This window comes from Chlamydotis macqueenii, chromosome Z (genome assembly GCF_036417535.1).
Source record: "Chlamydotis macqueenii isolate bChlMac1 chromosome Z, bChlMac1.mat, whole genome shotgun sequence".
Classification (NCBI taxonomy): Eukaryota; Metazoa; Chordata; class Aves; order Otidiformes; family Otididae; genus Chlamydotis; species Chlamydotis macqueenii.
This window is the reverse complement of record NC_141593.1, coordinates 37,810,304-37,829,466: the sequence shown is the minus strand read 5'-3', so window position 1 is coordinate 37,829,466 and position 19,163 is coordinate 37,810,304. Positions and strand designations below refer to the sequence as shown.

The 19,163-nt window shown below is 38.2% G+C and overlaps 2 protein-coding genes across 2 annotated transcripts in view; both read left to right on the top strand.

Annotated features, from left to right (window-relative positions):
• The first annotated feature begins 181 nt into the window (after positions 1 to 181).
• On the top strand, positions 182 to 13,906 carry CZH9orf85 (chromosome Z C9orf85 homolog). Its single transcript, XM_086770460.1, has 4 exons — positions 182 to 319; positions 9,203 to 9,309; positions 12,201 to 12,314; positions 13,082 to 13,906. Exons 1-4 carry the CDS (start codon positions 218 to 220, stop codon positions 13,257 to 13,259), a joined length of 501 nt encoding a protein of 166 aa, XP_086626586.1. The 5' UTR covers positions 182 to 217; the 3' UTR covers positions 13,260 to 13,906.
• Positions 13,907 to 18,775: 4,869 nt separating this feature from the next.
• Positions 18,776 to 19,163, top strand: part of ANXA1 (annexin A1) — a 419,725-nt gene continuing 419,337 nt past the window's right edge. The window contains exon 1 of the mRNA XM_086771555.1: positions 18,776 to 18,784. The gene's annotated coding sequence lies outside the window, so the exon portion shown is untranslated. The remainder of the gene's footprint in view (positions 18,785 to 19,163) is intronic.

Genomic DNA, 19,163 nt, shown 5'->3' with positions numbered 1-19,163 from the left:
CCGCAGTAGCGCACCAATAGGGGCGCAGCCCGCAGCGCCGTTCCGGCCACTGAGGCTCCGCCTGAACGCGGGTGGGCGGGAAGCGGCGAAGCGGCAGCGAACCGCCGTGGGCGGAGGGGTGGTACACGCGCCGGCCGCGGGCCAATGGCGAGGCGGCGGGGCCGGGGAGCAGTTCCGGGGCAGGTGTCGCCGGCGGTGACAGTTGCCGTGGGGGGGGATGAGCACGGAGAAGGGGAACGTGTCGCGCACGCGGCCCCAGCGCCACCAGAACGCGCGCGCCTTCAAGAACGACAAGTACGACACCAGCGCCCGGCGCAAGGTAGGCCGCGGGGCGGCCCCGGCCCCGGCCCCGGGACCGGCCCGGCCCCTCCTCGCCCCGCCCGGCAGAGCCCTGGGCCTGGCCGGGCCGGGCCGGGGGAGAGGCGGCGGCGGGGGTGACCCCTTCTTCAGGCGGTGGAGCGGTGGAAAGGTGGTGGAAGTGTGAACAGGAGCCTCTGCGGCCTGCTGGGTGCGCGGCTGCCTGTGGAGCCATGGCTGGACCCGGTACTTCAGGGTCGCAAAGGACGTCGTACAGCAGTGGAAGCCGAGAAGCCGCTTCATTGCAGTGGTGTAGAAACCTTTGGCCCAGATCTGTCCAAAAGGTTCACGGCGGTGTTAAGGGAGTAATCCCTAACGAGCCCTTTGCGTCAGCTGTCGCCTGGCCCCGTGTCCGAGGCCGTTGTGTAAGCAAATACGTCGTGTGACACGAGAGTCATGTTTATGACATGGCCCTAGCTCAGCCAAAGAGTTATTAAAAAGGAAGACAGAAATAAAGCATTTACTTGTGTACAGTGAGAGCAGTAAGCAAACGTTCCCTGGAGTGTTATCCACGTGACTTCTTGAAAGATATTTGGTCTTCTCAAAGTTTGTGACTATGTGGTTTTACTTCAGACATCTTAACATTGTGAGAATTTATTTTAAACAACTGCCCCCATCATCTATATAAATACAAATCACTTTTGAGATAACTTGAAAAAGACTAATGTTTGCTTCAAGGCTTTAAAAAACTCTTAAGGGGCTTTTCCAAGTAGTTACATAGAAAAGTGTCTCTAGACATTTTATCGGTGCTTTAGCTACGCATATGGTTTGGTATTTTCACACTATTGTTACAAAAGACCATTGTTGTCTTTTTATTTCTAAGCAAGGGAAAGGCAATGGTTTACCATATATTCTTGGAACATGCTTGATGCTTGTAGTTGTGGTAATAGCGGTGCAGGAGAGGATGAAGACCAAATAGTGTGCCTGAGCAGTAACAACACATAAGTGGGATATTTTGTCCTACAAGCTAAACTGAATAGACAAGTGTTCTGGAAGAGGCTTATCTGGTGCTATTGCTGTGATGTCAATATCTCTAATTGAACCTGATTGAGTTGTCAAAAAGAATTGAGAGGAGGGAAAGAAAGTAGAAAGTTAAAGTAGTGGTACTAAAGAGGGAAGTTTGGAGGTTTTGTGGTTTAATGTTGTTTTTTTTTTTTTTTTTTTCCCAGATGTTGTAGGACTGGTTCTGCAAGTTGAACAGGCTGCTTTCTGGGGCTTGCCAGTGTTATTTATTGTGAGTCACTGATCCCAGATCAGGAGAGTATTTTCCTGTCTGGCCTCTAAACACATACACAAAAATATCCTAGAGAGTTGGTCTATCAGAAAAGTCTTCAAAGAGGAACTGAGTTCTGACATCAGTTTTGTTATTGAAGTAATCACTTTAATACCCACATGGCTGTTTTTCTTCCTTTTTAAAATATTTTGTATTATTTAGACCTGGCTACACCGTACCATGCACTGAAACAAATACAATTTTTTAAAAAAGTTTTGAATGTAGCCAGGATTTCCTGTGGGCATTAACTGTGATAAGGACTTGTGTCTTTTTTTTTCTTTCTGTTTCAAGCAAATTATTTCTTGTGTGGTCCAGAATGATCACATGCACCACAGACGTTCAAGGTGTGGTGAGGGAAAGGAAGAAATAGTAGCAATTTGATCACAGAGACCAGTACAGGAGTGGGGCATTCTTCCTTTCCACCTCTCACTAGCTCAGTAGATCAGAAGAATGCTTAGAGCTGCTGAAAGAGGGTGGATCACTGTTAATGACTGCTGTAAATGACTGTAAATCACTGCTATTTTTTCTTTTTTTTTTAGGTATTTGGCCTATCTTTGACTACTGTTATACAGTGTCCAATGCAATACTGTCTTGAAAGGCTGCAGAATGCTTTTTAGCTTAAATTTTTTATCCTGCTGCATTTGCGCACTGCATCAGCGATGTTGAGTATCAACTACAGTAGCTTCAGGTTGTGCTGTGGGTGGAGTTGAGGTGGTTATTTGCAGTGTTATTGCTGCTTCTCTTGGTGAAGCAGTATCTGCAGAGGAAATCGATCTAAGCCTTTTGACTTTTCCCTGCTGGCCTTCATTATCCAGTTGTTTTGTGGGGTTTTTTGAGAGATTTTGTGCTCTCTGTCTGACACTGACCTTGGCATCCATTTTCTCGTCTTAAAGACCATAAATCTAATTACTTGCTGAACATGCTGAAAGATCCATGTCTTTCCTCTGAAGATCAGTCTTTAGTAGAGTTTTACTCTGGAATAGGCTAGTTCATGTGGAGCACCCTTGTGCAGCGAAGTACACTGCCTCTGCTGTATTTGGGTAACTGCCTGCAACAGTGCTGGGAAAGCTTGCATCTTAGAATGAACTGAAGAAGGAAGAGCCAGGACAGGGTAAGACACACTGTGTTGTTAGTTATTGAATCTTGGAATTTGTTTATGTAAAGTATATAACATAAGTCAACATGGAAGCTGGAGTAGTTCTAGACATGAACGCAAATAGCATTCCATGTGAACGTTTAGAACTTCATTGTAATAAGATAGTAAACCACAAAGTTATTCATATTTACACCCAAGTGACTGATCTGTTTCTCTGCTTCTTTCACTAAGTACACCCCAGATGATAATCTACATTTCCCTAAATTTCAAAAGTTACTAACTCTGAACGTCAGCTTTACCGTAGCATTGATGTCAGCTGGTTCTTCAGCTGGCTATGTAGACAACTGACCTGCTTCAGTAGAGACACTCATCAAGACTGTGGGAAGGCAGTAGGAACAGAATAGGTGAGTACAGAGCTTAAATGCTGAGTCAGTGATCATGACTTGAAGCTCAGAGGGGAGATATTGATAAGCCAGTAGCCAACTGGAATTGTCAGGTAACAGGAGTGGAGTTTGGTTAGCTTCTGTTCTTGCTGCAACGCAGAGTAGCTTGGTAGACTAGTCTACTCTCTAGCCACCCCTGTTATTCTGGGTTCAGAAGTGCATTCAGGCCTGGGTTATAGCCTTTCATGTAGGGAGAACAGGAGCAAGTATAACATCTGTTCTGGACTCTAACCTAACTCAGCAGAGATGAGAGGGTGAGTAGATAGAGAGCACAAGTGTGTGTTCAGTTCTTTCTGGGAAAGAGGATGGGAGCTGACTGTCAATCCTTCCAAGTGTGTACATTCTCTTGTTGGTTACTTACATGTTTTCAGATCTGTGGTCACAGATCTGAAAAAAGCTAAACATCTTTGTCTCCAGTATGGGCATTTGGAATTAGGCTTAGAGAAAGCTTTTGATTTCATGTGTTTTAAAGTCTATAGCAATTGTCATGGTTCAACCCTAGCCAGCAAATAGGTACCACGCAGCTGCTCACTCGCCCTCTCCCCCCCCAGGTGGCATAGGGGAAAGAATCGGAAAGAAAGGAAAACTTGTGGGCTGAGATAAAGATAATTTACTAGGACAGCAAAGGAAGACTTAGTAGCAACAATAATATATATTAAGAAGATACTAATAATAAAGTATAGGGATAATAAAATATATGAAATGAACAATGCATAATTTCTCACAGCGCAACGACCAATACAGCCTGTCCTGAGCAGCGATCACAAAGCAGAACTGTGAGTGATCTTGAGACTATCCTGAGCAGCAATCTCAGAACTACATGTTCCTGAGAGAGAGAGAAAGCTGCCCACCAGCCAACCCCACTTTTATAGCGAGCAAGATGTCTATGGCATGGAATACTTCCTTTGTCCAGTTTGGGTCAGCTGTACTGGCTATACCCTTCCCAACTTCCTGCACCTGCACGTTAGCAAAACCTGGGAAGCTGGAAAAAGTCCTTGATCTCTTAGTAACAACTAATAACATCAGTGTATTTTCAGCATACCAAATCACATACTAAATCAAAGACACAGCAGCTACTGAGAAGAAAATTAGCTCCATCCCAGCTGAAACCCGGACAGCAACAAAACATGAAAGTGCCTTAAGTGTTAGCTGCATAACCATCCATATGTTACCAGTATGGATGTTAAGGAAGACTTTAAAGCTTTGATTATCCTGTTAAATATACTTCTCTTTAGAAAGAAATGAGAAAATATCTGTGTAGAAGATAGATTTTTAAAGTAATACTGATACAATATGTGAGCAAGCGAAGCTCTTTGTAAGCACTTGATTTCAGTCGGTGAAATGTGTATTATAACCCTGAAAAGCTGCTGTCTGCTATTAGAGTTTCACATTTGTTAGTCTGTGCTGATCTGCTCTACCTGCTATGTAGTCATGTGCTGGAGATCCTGTGGAGTTTTGTTTTTCTGAGCAGTGTAGTTATTCAGAAGTGCTGCATTCAGCTTTGTTGATTGAAGCAGTATCACCTATGCTTCTGACAGGAAGCTTGTGCATTGCGTTGACGTTGCATTCATTTACAGCAGAATAGACCACTGAAGTGTGCTCAGTAGTAGGAGTCTGCTTTCAATAGAGTAAATCAAAATACCCTAGGTTCACACATAATTAGAAACTTCTAAGCAGACAGTGAGGCTTCCTTGAAACCCCCTCATTACATCCTGCTTGTGTGTGCTTTAATGCAAGCTTAAGCTAGGGATTATTTTGTGTGCCAAGTTAGTAGGTGTAGGTGCATGTGTTTACTTTAATACGTTCTGAACTGCTTTTGGCAACTTGTTAACTGATTTAATATTGGGTTACATGAGCCTACAGAGGATGCTGTTTTGTTAATGCAGTTGACCTGACAGTTTGTATGTAATACGCACATGCAATATTTTGTGACTGTATACTTTAAGACTGTTTATGTATGTCTGTATTGCATAACTGTAATTTCTTTGGAGAATATATAGACATACTGTAAGCACTGGATGAGTTGCCCTTGTCCTTGGAGGGAAGTATGACAAAAGAAGAAAGAGCTATTGACAAAAACAGGGAAATGCACATTAAAAAAAGTAACAGAGAAACCGCTGTGACAGAAACAGAATGTAACCTGTCAGAGTAGTTCTCAGACCAATAAATCTATTTCAGACCTTAAGCACTGCCACCTCCTTGTGTATCAGAGCTAACTGCTTGTGTAAGAGCTGGGTAGAAAAGTTGGAAGGGAATAATGAAATTGACAAACCCTGTTCAGGTCTTTCTTTGAGTTGTTGGGGTTTTTTTGTGTTCTTAAAGGAAAGTAAGCTATTAAATGGGCAAAAGGAAGAAAATACAAGTATGTGAAAGTTTAAACAAGGTACAAAATGTACTAAAAAATGAATATTAATGGGAAAAGTGAGCAGCAGAAGGATTTCTTTCATTTAACTAAAAACTTCCCCGTTGTGACTGGAAAATGAGCTATCAGGGAAGTTTCTCTTCTGATTTGTTATGAGAACTTACTCTCATGTGTTCTTTGGTGATTTCAAAAATCTGAAAAAACAGCTTATCCAAATTTTTAATTAGGGACAGCTTTCTTTGCTTCTTCAAGTCTACATTGCTTTTTAAAGTGATATGATGGGTCAAAGGAATTGTTGAATTTAGTGTAGAAAACCACAGTAAATTATCAACTTGTTTTAGTAATAGTAACATTTAGATATTGGGCATTTTTTTTCTGAGCAAAATAAACTTAAAAGATAAACACAAGTCAAGGTTAAACTCGGTAAATCTCCCTACTTGCTTGCTCTACATCCGTCGATCATTGTCTATTGACTTTCTAAGTCAACAGCCTGGTAGGGGCATTGTAGAGTCACAGTCTCTCTTACATTCAGATGTGCTGAGCCAATGATTAACTACACCACCCCATACTTGAAGTGCCAACACTGAGTGAAAAATACAGGAAATCGCTGGCGGGGAGGAAGGGCTTGTGCTGTATGTGCGTCTATTAGAAGGAGGAAATTAAAACTTAAAAGCTGTTTGTTTTCTTCCAGTTGTTACCTTCTGAGCAGATACCATGTGGTTTCTTTGAGTTGATGTGTTAACATTTGTGGTCCTACAAGTGGCTTAAGTTGAAAAGTCCAAGCGTTGTTATGCCTGGATCAGGATCTTAAGTTACACATAAATGTGATCTTCAGGGCTACACTCTAATTTAATGTCAGAAGACTCTTAGCCAGCATTTTGGTTGGTGTTCTTAATATTGATCTTTGCACTGGATATTTGAGGTGTCGCTGATCATACCAAGAAAACAGAACAGTTCAAATGTGACTGTGTAGAAGTAATCCAAATCACAGATCAGCTCTGGTAAAGATTAATTGCCTTTATGTGGATAATGTGATTGTTGCTGTGCAATTATTTTACTTTACTTTAGAGCCTCTTGTGTGTGACTTCTCTTCTGAAACCTTTTTTTTTAGTGATGAAACAATGTATTAATATAAAGGGAGGACTAATCTTTGGGATGAGGGCATCAGATAAGATGCAGGGCTTTGTTGTTTGAAGCAAAGGTGAAGAAGTCTTTATGCCACATGACTAGTCTCTTGGCCTTGCTATGAGGTCATATTTTCATGCAAAGATCTATACTACGAGTAACATGAAAAGGCATCTTCAGCATTTGGGATGGCCTGTGTTTTAGTTTGTGTGGTAAAAACAACAAAAAAAAAATTAATCACCATATGATTGTTGTGTATTCTGGGGCCAGATGATAAGCATATTTAGAGGGGGAAGAGCTTTGTAAAGCTCTATTAATAATAATTATGTGTATTTCCTTGTTCCATAGCAAATATTTAGCAGAATTTGTAATAGGCTGCCTGTTCCACAAACTTTGGATTTCCTTCAGATGAGAGGTGAAAGTAGTTCCCATTTTCTTCTTCTGCCCTGTTTATGCCACATACAGTCCTGAGCGTGGCCTCTTGCATTCTAAGTACATTACACATTGCTGAGCCTGTCCCTGCATCGCTTAGTAACAGGGCTCCTGTCCCCAGACGTGATGTCAGGGCATATTATTGGAAACTCGGTAGTTTTCAGCAAGGAAGCTAGCTCCTTTGGAAAGACAACCAGCAGTCTTCAGCTTAAACTATTGCAATCTTTTGATGCTTATTGGTTTCTGCCATAACAATACTAAAAATAGTTGATCACAATAAAGAACACCTGGGAATCCAAATTGCAGTGTTTGTGTCATTCTCCCCTCCTGCGTTACTAATTAATGCAAATCAGGGGGAACTTGGAAGTTCAGGCTAATTTGCAGGTTATTAGAAGCTTATTCAGGCTATACTACTTGAAGGCTTACTTTGTGCTAGTGAAGCACTGAAAAGAAGGCTTATTTTCAAATTGCATGAATTTTGAAAGAATGAACACGGTCAGTGCGGACAGCAGCTTGAATTGCTTTAACAGATACCTGCTGAGAACTTGCCAATTATTTTGTTCTCTCAGAAAGTTTCCACATTAGCCAAATGTTTGTGTTTCTTGGAAAATGTAATTCATGATGCATGGCTGACATCAGAACTACAGCTTTCTGTATTCAATATCCAAGCATTCTGCAAAACCTTGTTTCTTTCTTCCTTTTTTTTTTTTTTTAATTGACATGCCAAGTTTGTATTTGATCATTTGAAAAAAAATTTACTGTCTTCTAACTGAACCACAAAAGAATCACCACACCTTCAGTTAACTGCACCATGGCGAAACTTATACTGAATGGTTGAAGTTTAGTAAAAATTGAAACAAGGGAAAACAAGTCCCGTAGTATAGTTTCACTCGTATGTAGCATTTCTTCTGCCACATGCATTTTTTGAAATAGAATACGATACTGTATTTTTAAAGCTAAGCTTATTCTTTTGTATGTTGTATTGAAGTAGAACTTTGTGGAGTAGTGAGAAGCTCTCATGGGTCATAAAAACGGGAAGTTGTTTCAGAAGCTACCGTATGCACGGAATTACTTTTCAGTTTATTTGTAAAACGTAACATAAACCCTAATCCTAATCAATGTCAACTCTGTTCCAATGAGCTTTTAGGTATTCTAAGAATTAGATGTGTTTTAGACCATGTTAATAATGTAATTTTGGTAGGGTAGCCATTTTTAAGCTATCTTTTAAAAGGCACAATAGAATTTTTTTTGTTGTTATATGCATTTCTTTAAATTCTGAAATTTCTATTTTTATGATAGATAAAGTTACTGCTGACGTTTTTAGATAGAGAAGAAATGAAAGTCTGTGTTGCTTGCTATTTAAGGTAGCGGTGTGGTTTGGTACTACTTCCCATCTCAGAACAACTTCCCTTGTGCAAGTAGTACCAGACATTTTGTATTCCTGAGCAAACTAAACACAAAATGTTGTAGAAGATCTAAAGGTAAACTTTATATTCTTGAAAATATACCATAGTTTAAATGATCATTTTGAGGTTTTAATCTTAACTTGAGAGCAAAAGTATACTACTTTTTCATAAAGGAAGTTTATGATGAAAGAGACCGAATTATTTGACCGCAAAGAATGTGTGAATTCTGCTTGATTGATCTGAGAAAAAAAAATCCTGAGACTACTTACTTAAAGTGTGTAGTATAGTGGTAACTTACGCAATAGTAAGTTAATCACAAGTAAGTCTTGTGATTTGTCTTCTTTGGCTAAAAACTGCTTATTTCAGGGCTCATTTCTACTTATATCTGTCTTTTAAAATCTCTAGAGATAAAAGAATAATAACAAAATAATGATATAATAACATAAATAAGTACTACGATTAACAATATTAACTTTATGATAATAATAATGAAGACTACTCAAAGTAGAAGACTGCCTCAGCACTCTTTCCACTGAAGTAAATTTACTAATAGTAACTGTACATGAAGTGCTTATGTTAATATCAAACATCTTTCTAAATACTGTATTAATTACATGATGCATGGAAAGGCTTTCTAAGCAAGTTTATACTCATAAAAGTAGGAAATATTCAATGTATACTTACTTCAATTTTTATCTATTTGTTCAGAAAATAAATGCTAAGCTTCATGATGGAGTGTGTCAGCATTGCAAAGGTATCTTGGAGTGGCGGGTAAAATTCAGCAAGTACAAGCTACTATCAAAACCTAAAAAATGGTAAGTTAAGGTACTTAGTGTTAATCACTGATAGTCTAGTTTGTGAATGTTTTGGAAACTCACAAGAAGTAGCTGCTACTATATGATGTTCTTCAAATGTGGAGTCTGCAATGACAATATATATGCAATGTTAATTTCCTGATTCATTAGTCTTTTATCTCCAACATTTGAAAAGAAAACACAGTGGAAAAGCGTCTTCTTCCCTCTTTGCTTTTAAAATGCTTGAACTGTGTACTTGTAAGTTTCCAAAGCCATCACTGTGTCCTCCTCAACAACAAGTCAAACCTGAACTAGTTGTAACATGATTTTCCGAGGCCTTGTTGCAAGTCAATAGTAGCAGAATCTGCACATCTCTTAACTTTTGTAGTTCACAAAGACTAAGAGAGAAATGAGAAGAGGAAGAGTATAATTCTGTGTCATATCAAAACTCATGAGCAACACTGTTCTCAGCATTACTGAGGCCTCAGTTCCTACAAAATGTTTGCAATACTTTGCAATGTTTTATTACCTCTTAGCATGTTTTCTCTTTTTGTATACGAAACTATAATGCTAAATATTAAATGTTTAGCGTTGCTTGCATACAGTTCTGTATTAGGTGGTTTTGGATAGGTACATAACAAAGATGATAAATACCTTGAAATATTTTATAGCTTTGTGATAGGTTAATTTTCTAAAGCAAATACTCTCTGCGTCCTTCTTACTTGCTCAGCTGCAAAGGTCCTTACCTCTGTGGTTGCAGACACAGCTAGCGTTTCAACAATGAAGTGCTGAACTCAAAGAAACTACAGTGCTGCATTTGTGTGTTGTTCTCAGTTAGATACTTCTGAAATACTTACAAACAGCTTGAAGAGGTACTGTAAATGTATGTGTGCAGTTTCCTGAATGATGGTCTATTTTATTTTGATTTTCAGTAGGAATGTTTGTTCATACTATATCCCCCACTTGGAATAAGTTTCACTTTTTAGTATAAAAACATATGCAACAAATATTTTTGTTTTAGTAAAAGATTTTGCCCTTTTATGTGAAAAAAAAACCCTATTTTGATTAGATAGAAGTCTCACTGGCTCTCAAAGTAAACATTCTGGGTTCTGTTCACCATGGATAAAGTTGGAATTTTTTTTTTTTAACTCTTTCTCAAATGACTATGTGCATCCTGTTTAAAGGTAATGAGCTGTAACAAATCATGTGGAGATGGATCTGGTTCTTTTGCCTCTTCTCTGCCTGTGTCCAAAGGAGAAAAAGCAGGCAAAAAAGCACGTAAATCAGAGAAGCACTGGAAATAGAAAAAGTGGCATTGTGACAGAATATGTGATGTTTTCCTTCATCTTTTTGAACAATTAAATTGGGCTGCACACCATTCTGGCTCTACAGGTGGTCTTTTCTTGCGCGTCCTACAGCAGTGCAATGGTTGAGTGGGCTGCTGTTCTGAAAGGACAAAACTATGAAGATTTTCAATGGGTGAAGCTTCTGGATGAAGTAAACACATTCTAAACATTAAAAATGTGACTGCACAGAAAAATATTAATTCTTCATGTCACAGATGATGGGAATTAAGGACTTCTTTGTACCTCAACTTATTTTTAGGTTTTTTTAACATCTTCAAAATTATTATTGTTTGTACAACCACAAGTTATTCCTACTTTACTTTTATTTCAAATATGTAAGTATTACAAATTAAACTATTTTAAAAATTTAAGAAGTCTATCAGCTTTGCATTGATAGTGCCCCTGTTTTGTGTGACATGGCTGGGAAGAGGCGTGGACATTTTTTTAATACTAATGCAACTGAACATAGAAGAAAAAAAAAACCCAAACAAAAAAAACCCCAAACTAAGTGGGTATTTCCAGTGACATCTAACTGTAGGTTTTTCCTGGGGCAGAGGGAAGACCAGAAACACTAGGCAGTTCAGACTTTGCTTTTGTCAAAGGTGTCGTACAGCAATTCTTGTGATTTTAAGCTTCTTAAGGAATTGGATATGCTCATCTTAATAATGAAAGCTCAGCAGAGCCTAGATGAAGATAGAGAGAAGACAGCAGTACTTAGGAATGGAATTTGAGAAAGCAAGTGAAAATTCTGTTTCACTAGATGCTAGGTAGTGCATCTCTCCTTATGGCATGCAAAAACACTTAATATTTTTCTTCAGCTTGTTTTTGTCAAGTCTGCAAATCTACTGTTCAGAACTGCATGTCTTTCCTGACAGACTTTTGAGTGCCTGAGGGACCAAGAAAGAGTGAGTTTTAGGACACCTGCATTACACTGGATATATAGTTGTGGGTTCTGTTCTCCAAAAATTCAAGGCTTTAGAAATGTTAGCTCAATGTTATGCCATAGCATTTTAGAAATAACTTAATCTGCAGAGTTTTATCCAGAAACTGCTACGTAATTAGGTTGTGTTAATTCAGAATACAGTTCTGTCCAGGCTTGTGTTCATAGAAAGCAAAGTCCAGCACTGGCTTTGTTTATACTCTGGGAAGTTCAAGAGGAAGACATTGTAGTGTTGTAATTGAAAGTTTTTTATTCGTAAAATGCATGCATCTTTTTATACCATATTCTTATTTTCTTTTATCATTACACCAGAAGAAGTAGTTATGTAGCTCTTGAAGTAAAACCACGAATGGAAAAGTTTCTTCTGTCACTTTAAAAATAAAAATTCTTGATTTTATATTTCTTCATCAGTTCTCGTTTTAATAATTCTTCCTGAAATAGTTACAGGAGAGAGAAGACAGGCAATGATTTTTATAATGCTGCTTGTTAAAACACCAGTTTCACATGAAACTGGCCTCTAACATATTGTTCCTCCTTTGAAAAGTATGTCTATATAGTCTTTGAACACAGAATGTTTAGTAAGTGTCCACAAACATTTTTTAATCATGTTTTCTGTCTCTTAACAGTGTGAAGTGCCTCCAGAAGACTGTAAAAGATCCATACCATATTATTTGTCGACCATGTGCTGGTAAACTAGAAGTTTGTGCTAAATGTGGAAAAGAAGAAGAAATAGTAATTCCGTAAGTAACTCATAGGTTACATAGCTTCAGTACTGTACTATTTATTCTCTTTTTAATAAAGTTTGTTTGGAAACTGCCAAGAAGCTTTTGCACTTTGTGTCAAATTCTGAATAATCCTGACAGGAACCAGTAGGAGTCATCACTGTCACTTTCTTTTGCTGAAACTAGGGGTGAAGTGCCTGTTAGTTTTAGTGGGGCTGGGCCAAAAATCAAAGCCTCACTTGGATAAGACACCTTATTTTAATATAAAAGGTTAAATTGTGTATCTTCCTTAGGAACAAGGCACTTCAAAATGTATTTTGGTATAGAACACCATAAAATACACATAAGCCAATTTACTGTTTGCGTTTTGTCTTCATTTAATGATTCAGTTACTACTGAACAGAAAAACTAAACAAGGACTGATATTGAGCACAGTTATCATAATATATTTAGCAGTCTTTTGGGGTTTTTAAAAATTACTAGCATTCTCTTTTTATTTAGCATTCTATATTATTTTTCTAGTTTGTGACAACTGGCCAGCAGTTGCTTTGTTGGTCAAACTGTTTGTGTATATATTTTTTTTTATTCACAGACTCTTTCCTTTACTGTCTTTTATACTTTCCTATTCAACGTGAAAGTAACTTAGAGTAGTCCCTCTCCTCCTCCTCCCCACCTCCCGCCCTGCTCCATCCCCAGTAGAATATTCTACTTTCCATCCCTTTCTTGCTTAGAAGAAAAATAAATTCCAAAATTGGGTGGTGATGACATCTTCTTGCTTTCTGCAGGATTGATAAGGGACAAGACAAGACTGAGAGTGTGACTACTGAAAATGGCCAAGAGAGCAGTGGATTGGAGGATGAGCTGGATTTTCATAGAAACTTCAGTAGTACGGACAGTGATGAAGATTCTGATGTGCTTGAAGAACAATTTAAAAGTATGAACTTTGAAAGGACAGAGATATAAAAGGTTGAGTTTATGTGAGAGACTGTGCAATTTACCACAAAAGTGGTAAACCAATATTTGCCTCAAACTGCTCTGAAAACCTGATTTGACAACTAAGGTCCTTGCCTATAAATGTTGGCAGTATGTATTATGATGCTTGTGCAGTGTTTTGTATTAAAAAAAAATTGTATTAAGAGCAGAATTTATTGTAAAAAGATTCAGAAATTCAATCTTTAAGCATAGTTATTTCTTGCATACATGTAACGGCTTCCTGTTTCTCTGGAATAAGGCCTCTTTGTGTAATTCTTCTGAAGTCAATATTATGCGACTCTTGTATTGCCACTTGGAATGCTACATGAAAGTTAGAATAAATGGAGAATCTTGTCATAGAAAGGAAGAGCTAACCCAGCTGTAATAGTTTGCTGAAGGAGGAATGTGCAACTTCTGTCAATGAGTTTCCAAACAGGGTGAAAATACCAAGTGGTCATTACCCTTACGCCTGTTGTTTCTTTTCTGTGCAAAAAAAAAAGTGGGTCTAAATACTATCACCAGCACAGGTCATGGGCAGTTAATGCCTGTTTACATAGGTAAGTATGCATTACAAATTCGTGACCTTGTTACTAGCAATGTTTTGAAAAGAATAAAGCTGAACTGAAGACTTTCTAGAATTTCTTGTAACACGTCTCGCACTTTCTTTTCCTTTGACTGCAGATCTAGTGTAGTTTGCTGTGATGTGAAAACACTTGTGTAGTGTAGTGATGCTTATGTAGTTACTCTGTTCCTGTTTTTCAGTTCTTTCTAGGGGTTATTTAAATGTAGATTAAGCTCTAGGAAAAACTTAACTGAATTTGGAGTAACTGTCTTTTATGGGATTCAGGATGGTTTGATTTCTTATGTGTAGTCTGCTACCTCTATAAATAAAGCTGAAGAAGTACTTCCTAGTAATTAAATGGTTTAACATATTATAATATACTGTGTCTTTTTTACTAACTGCATAACAGCTACACGTTTGCTTTGGTGTTCTGCCTAATTTGCAGTCGTGGGCATGGAAAAATTTCATTCCTGAACTACCTTCTTCAAATGAATTTTGACAGACTTCAGCTCTGGGATTATTCCCTCCCCAACAATGGGGGAAATACTGAAACTTTATCCTTTGGGTAGAGATAGCCACCCTGTGGCTGCTGCAGTTGACATTAAAGAAAATGTAGTTACCAAGATGTAGAATACTGAGACATTCAGCAGTCAGTAGCCTAGAAACTGTTGTAGTTTAAAGGACAACTGTAGTATTAACAGTAACAGGCAATAGCAGAATTCTTGCAATCGCTTGGCATGGTGGACTCTTACTGTTTTTTTTTCTTAACTGTGTAGGTGCTTGTCACTACACATAAGGCCTTAAGAATAAACTTTTATTATCTTTTATTTAATTAGATTAACTTTTGTATTGTGCATTAAAACACTGTTTTACCTTTTCTAAATTATTTGTAAGTTTGTATCTTAATATCTAAACCATACTTTTGTAATAATCTCTTAAGGATTAATAATCTGCTTGATTTCTTATGGTTTGGGTTTTTTTTTGTTGTTCTTCCTTTTCTGTGGTGCCATTCTGCTGTTGAGGAATTTGATTCCCTAAGATTAGTTTCATTTTCCTGTCCTATGTAGATCTTTTGCATAGGTAGGTTTTTTAAAAATGTTTTGTGATAACCACTATCTGTAAACTATTGAAAAACATTCTAGTGGTCCTCTCTGTTCCTGTGATGCATCATGACTTTTGTAGCTTTTCATGGAGACAAAGTCTAAAGTTTACTAACTGTTCAGGTGGTATTCTGTTTCTTTCTGGGATTGCTTATCAGCGTTGTTTGCAGTCATAAAGGGCTAGGACTGATGACCCAAACAGTCCATCTCGTTTCTCCACCCACTCTATAATGTTTATAAGCTAAAGTGCTAGTTTTGTAATTTAACATACTAGTTCTTTCACTTAACTGGAACTAACAAAACTAAGATATTTGAAAGTTTAAAATTTGTAGAAGAGCAATGGTTTGTCTTGGAAGAGTCAGTGAGGCTGTAAAGCACCAAGAGGTGCTTAGTGGCAGAAAATGAGGTGTGTTTAGAAGTGACTGGAAATTGGTCTGAAGGTCACATTGCATTGACAGATAAGTCCTCCCCACAGGACAGCAGTGACATCTGACTTCGTGTGACATTGCCTGTTGTCCTGCCACCTGACGTTGGTAAAGACAGAGTGAAAGGAATATCACACACGCACTGCAGATGACCGACTGGTTGTGGCGTACAGTAAGTAATCTGGAGTTAGCCTCAGAAAGTGTCTCTCTGAAGAGGAAACCATGAGTGTCAACAAAAGTGAACTTGGCTTTTGAAAGTGACATACGTATGGGAAATGTTCTTCGACTTGGAAAAATTAGGTAATGGTCTAGCCCTTTGCCCAAAGGTGAAAGGAAATCCTGAAATGATGGGAAAATGTGTCATGGAACTGGCAGGAGCTGTATAATGAGAAAATATGGGGAAGGGCTCTCTTCTCAAAGTGGTGACACAACCTGTCAGTACTGGGGAAGAGCAACACTGCAGAGATGAGCAATGTGTAGCAAGGAAACACAAACATTAAGTCCTCTGAAATTAGCATCTTCATGTCGCACAACCAATGCTCTGTGCGGAGTTTAGGCAGGCAGTTGATGAAAGTTTGCTGTGAGTAAGCACAACCGCAGTGGTAGCAGGCTGATGTTAGTCCAGCCTCTCTGAAGACAACTTTTGATTCTGGCAAGCGTTCTGGTTTTGGTCCTAACTGCAGTTAAAAAGATACGCTGCTGGATATGATTGCTGCATCTAAAACTGTACATGATGGTGGTTGTGAGTCAGCTTGCAAAATTGCTGACTTGGAGTTTGGGCACATTTGCTGTTAGAGGAAAAAGGAGTTTGTATTTTCTTGGAGACACCTCTAACAGGAATAAAAGGAACAATTTTAGTTTTCTTGTTTAATTTTGTCTGAAGTCCGAACATATTTGGAATTAGAATAAGATATTCTTTTTCTAAGACTTTTAAGTAGTAGTTCTGAATTTCAAGGAAGGGTTTTTTTTGTGATGAACTTGTTGAATAGAGGATTACGCAAGGATAGAACTACTTTAAATCCTGATCTTCAGAAAAATCATATATAGATGAGAAAACAAGAAAAAAGGAAGGTGATCAGAAGTCATCAAAGAGATTTCTGAGGCAATCTTTAGTGTAGTTGCATATTTAGAGTTTTTAATTGAGATTTTGAAAGATTTCTGTCTCTTTTTTTTTTTTTTTTTCCCCGAAGAATAATGAATTTGTGTTTGCAAACTTCAAAAGAGAGGAAATAATAATACCACCATGCCTGCAGGATCTTGAGATTCAGTTTAAATTATCTACCTAGGATGACTGACTGGGGGTTTCAGGGGTTATACTGAACCTTGTGGGTCCTTACTGAACACATTACTGAAGAAGAGAATGATAGATGTTAATAATTAGTCATCTGACAAATAAAGGAGATGCAATGATGCTGCTGACACAGTTGGATTCTTGTTAACTGATTGTCCTTAGGAGTGTTACCAATTCTGATGTAGTGTGACTCAACACTGACAGTAATTAATTAGATAATGGACTGTCGGCAAACATGCAAGATGATTCTCACTTCACAAGGGGAAATGCTTATCATAGGCTTGAGCTGTCAGAACTTGTCGTTGTTGACTTGTACAGGCTTCCGGAAAACCAGATTCCTATATATAAGGATTTCTTAGGACAGTCTGGACTCATTACAGTATAAGAAGAGTCCAGTATGGACGCAGTGCTGCCTCTCAGCATAATTCCATAGCAATCTTTGTCAAACTTCACGGCCATCTCTGGGACATCCTATCATCAAATGTTTTGAAGTATCAGGTGACGCAAAAAGCATTGCCCAGTGATTTAGTTCTAGATGTGCATGGGCTAGGGTCTTCTATTCTTGTCTTGGCTACTGATTAATCTGTATTGCTCTGAAGTACTAAAATAATGCCAGCCTCTGAAGGTTTACAGGACTGCTGGTTAATTAGGAAAAGGATAGCGTGTTTTCTTCCTGTAATGGGCATGTACATGGATGCTGAGATGCAAAACATAGCATTAGCAAGGAAAATAGAGGAAAATATAGCAGATAATTGAATGTGAGCCACCTTGTAACCCTCTAGCCCTACAATAATAAGTGTTTTCTTTGTTCGGGAGTTCTCACAAGTAAACGGATGGTGGTAGGAAATGCAAAGATACCTCTACTTACAGGAAGCATTAGGCTGATTTACAGAGTTAATGAGGAAAGGTTTGTAAGTAGTATGGAGGGAGAGTCTTAATAATCAGGTGTTTAGAGAGCTGGTCATGCATACTATCAGCATCTGTTTCATGTCATTCTTCTGCGTACTTTTTATCTGAAAGCTGTTAAATTCAACACTATGAAAAATGAAAGTATGTGCTCTGCATACATGCTCTTGTCACATACAGTGAGTGTGTAAAGCAGGGTTCCTAAACCTCAAACAGCTGAAAATATGCTAGTATTTGAAGTGAGGTAGATCTGTCTAGGGATTGATAAAACGTTCTCAGACAAATCAGCTGTAACAGATGAGAAATGAAATATTTGGCCTATTGCAGGTAGCAGATTTTCCTGTTGGAGCCTCTAAAATTTGTTAAATCACACAGGAGTTCTCTTTTTTTTTTTCCTACTGAAGTCAATGAGAAAACAACTGTATCCAATAATAGAGATAGGACTCGTAATTCAGTCGTCAAGAAGATTGAATTTGAGGATCTGAAAACAGAGGCTCAAAACCACATCCAACACATAAAAATTTGACCTGAATTTCAGCTATGTGTGGCATCTGTACTTTCATTTGCATTTGATATATTTTTAGAAACCCAAGTTAAAAGGATCTAAAGTACTAAAAGTGCACTAAAAGTACTTTGATAGCTGTAACAAATATTTTAATATTCTTCTTAAAAATACAACATAAAATATGTGGTTTTGTACAAAAAAATATATGGATTATGCATGTTACTGAGTGGCAGCACTTACTTGAAATCTCTGCTTTTAGGACAGCTTGCATTTCTGAGTCTCAGAAGTTTGTCACAGCTATGCTTCGTGTGTTTGGCTTGCTGTTTCCTAAATCCTATGTGAGTAAGTGGGACACCACGTATAAAAAGAATTTGTAAAGAGTATCAGTAGTTTACATGTTAATATATGTAGCAGCACTGAAACTTGTAGCATTTATTAAATCAGTAATTGCAAGCTACATGTGTAGCAGGTTTGGGGTTTTTTTTTCCTTATAGATCTTACTCTGCCTGCTGGTAATTTTGTTCCTTTTAGAGTTATTTTTGTCCCACCAAGTGGTTCTGCACTGTAGAATTGTAGAAGCTGCTAGCTTAAGTGAGTGCTGAAACACCCTCGGACTGGGAGCAGCAATAGATTACTCTTGTTTTATTCCCAGTAGCAGCAACAGAGTTGGTGCCAGAACCATAAAACAAACCACTTGCCTCCAAGGAGTGCTGTTTGTGAGATGTATGTGAAATGAAATGAAGCCACAGGTCTTGGAGAAAAGGTTTGTTATAGTGGAAGAATGCAGAATAACCCCAAACCTTCCATTTCCAAGGAAAACCAAAACCCATAAAATCAGACATCTATTCTTTTAGAAACAACGGATTTACTATTGCTTACATGACAAAGATTTAAAAAGTCCTTCTCTGGGAATGGCTAATATCTCATGCTCAAAGGATAGCAGCTCTTCAGTAGTGGCTCAGTCTTTCTTATAATAAGTTAGCGATGGAACCTCTCAGAATGGAACAAGCTTGTATCTGCATTATTTGGAGAGAAGACATAATATATTCTTTATGTTCTAAAACTGTAATCCTGTGCTCTGAAAAGAGCATAAGGAATTTGGCATA

Bases quoted from the DNA above. Each gene is read 5' to 3' on its own strand.
- CZH9orf85 (XM_086770460.1), top strand. From the start codon at position 218: ATGAGCACGGAGAAGGGGAACGTGTCGCGCACGCGGCCCCAGCGCCAC. The intron at 320-9,202 runs GTAGGCCGCGGG...CTATTTGTTCAG, and splicing joins ACACCAGCGCCCGGCGCAAG to AAAATAAATGCTAAGCTTCA. The intron at 9,310-12,200 runs GTAAGTTAAGGT...GTCTCTTAACAG, and splicing joins CTATCAAAACCTAAAAAATG to TGTGAAGTGCCTCCAGAAGA.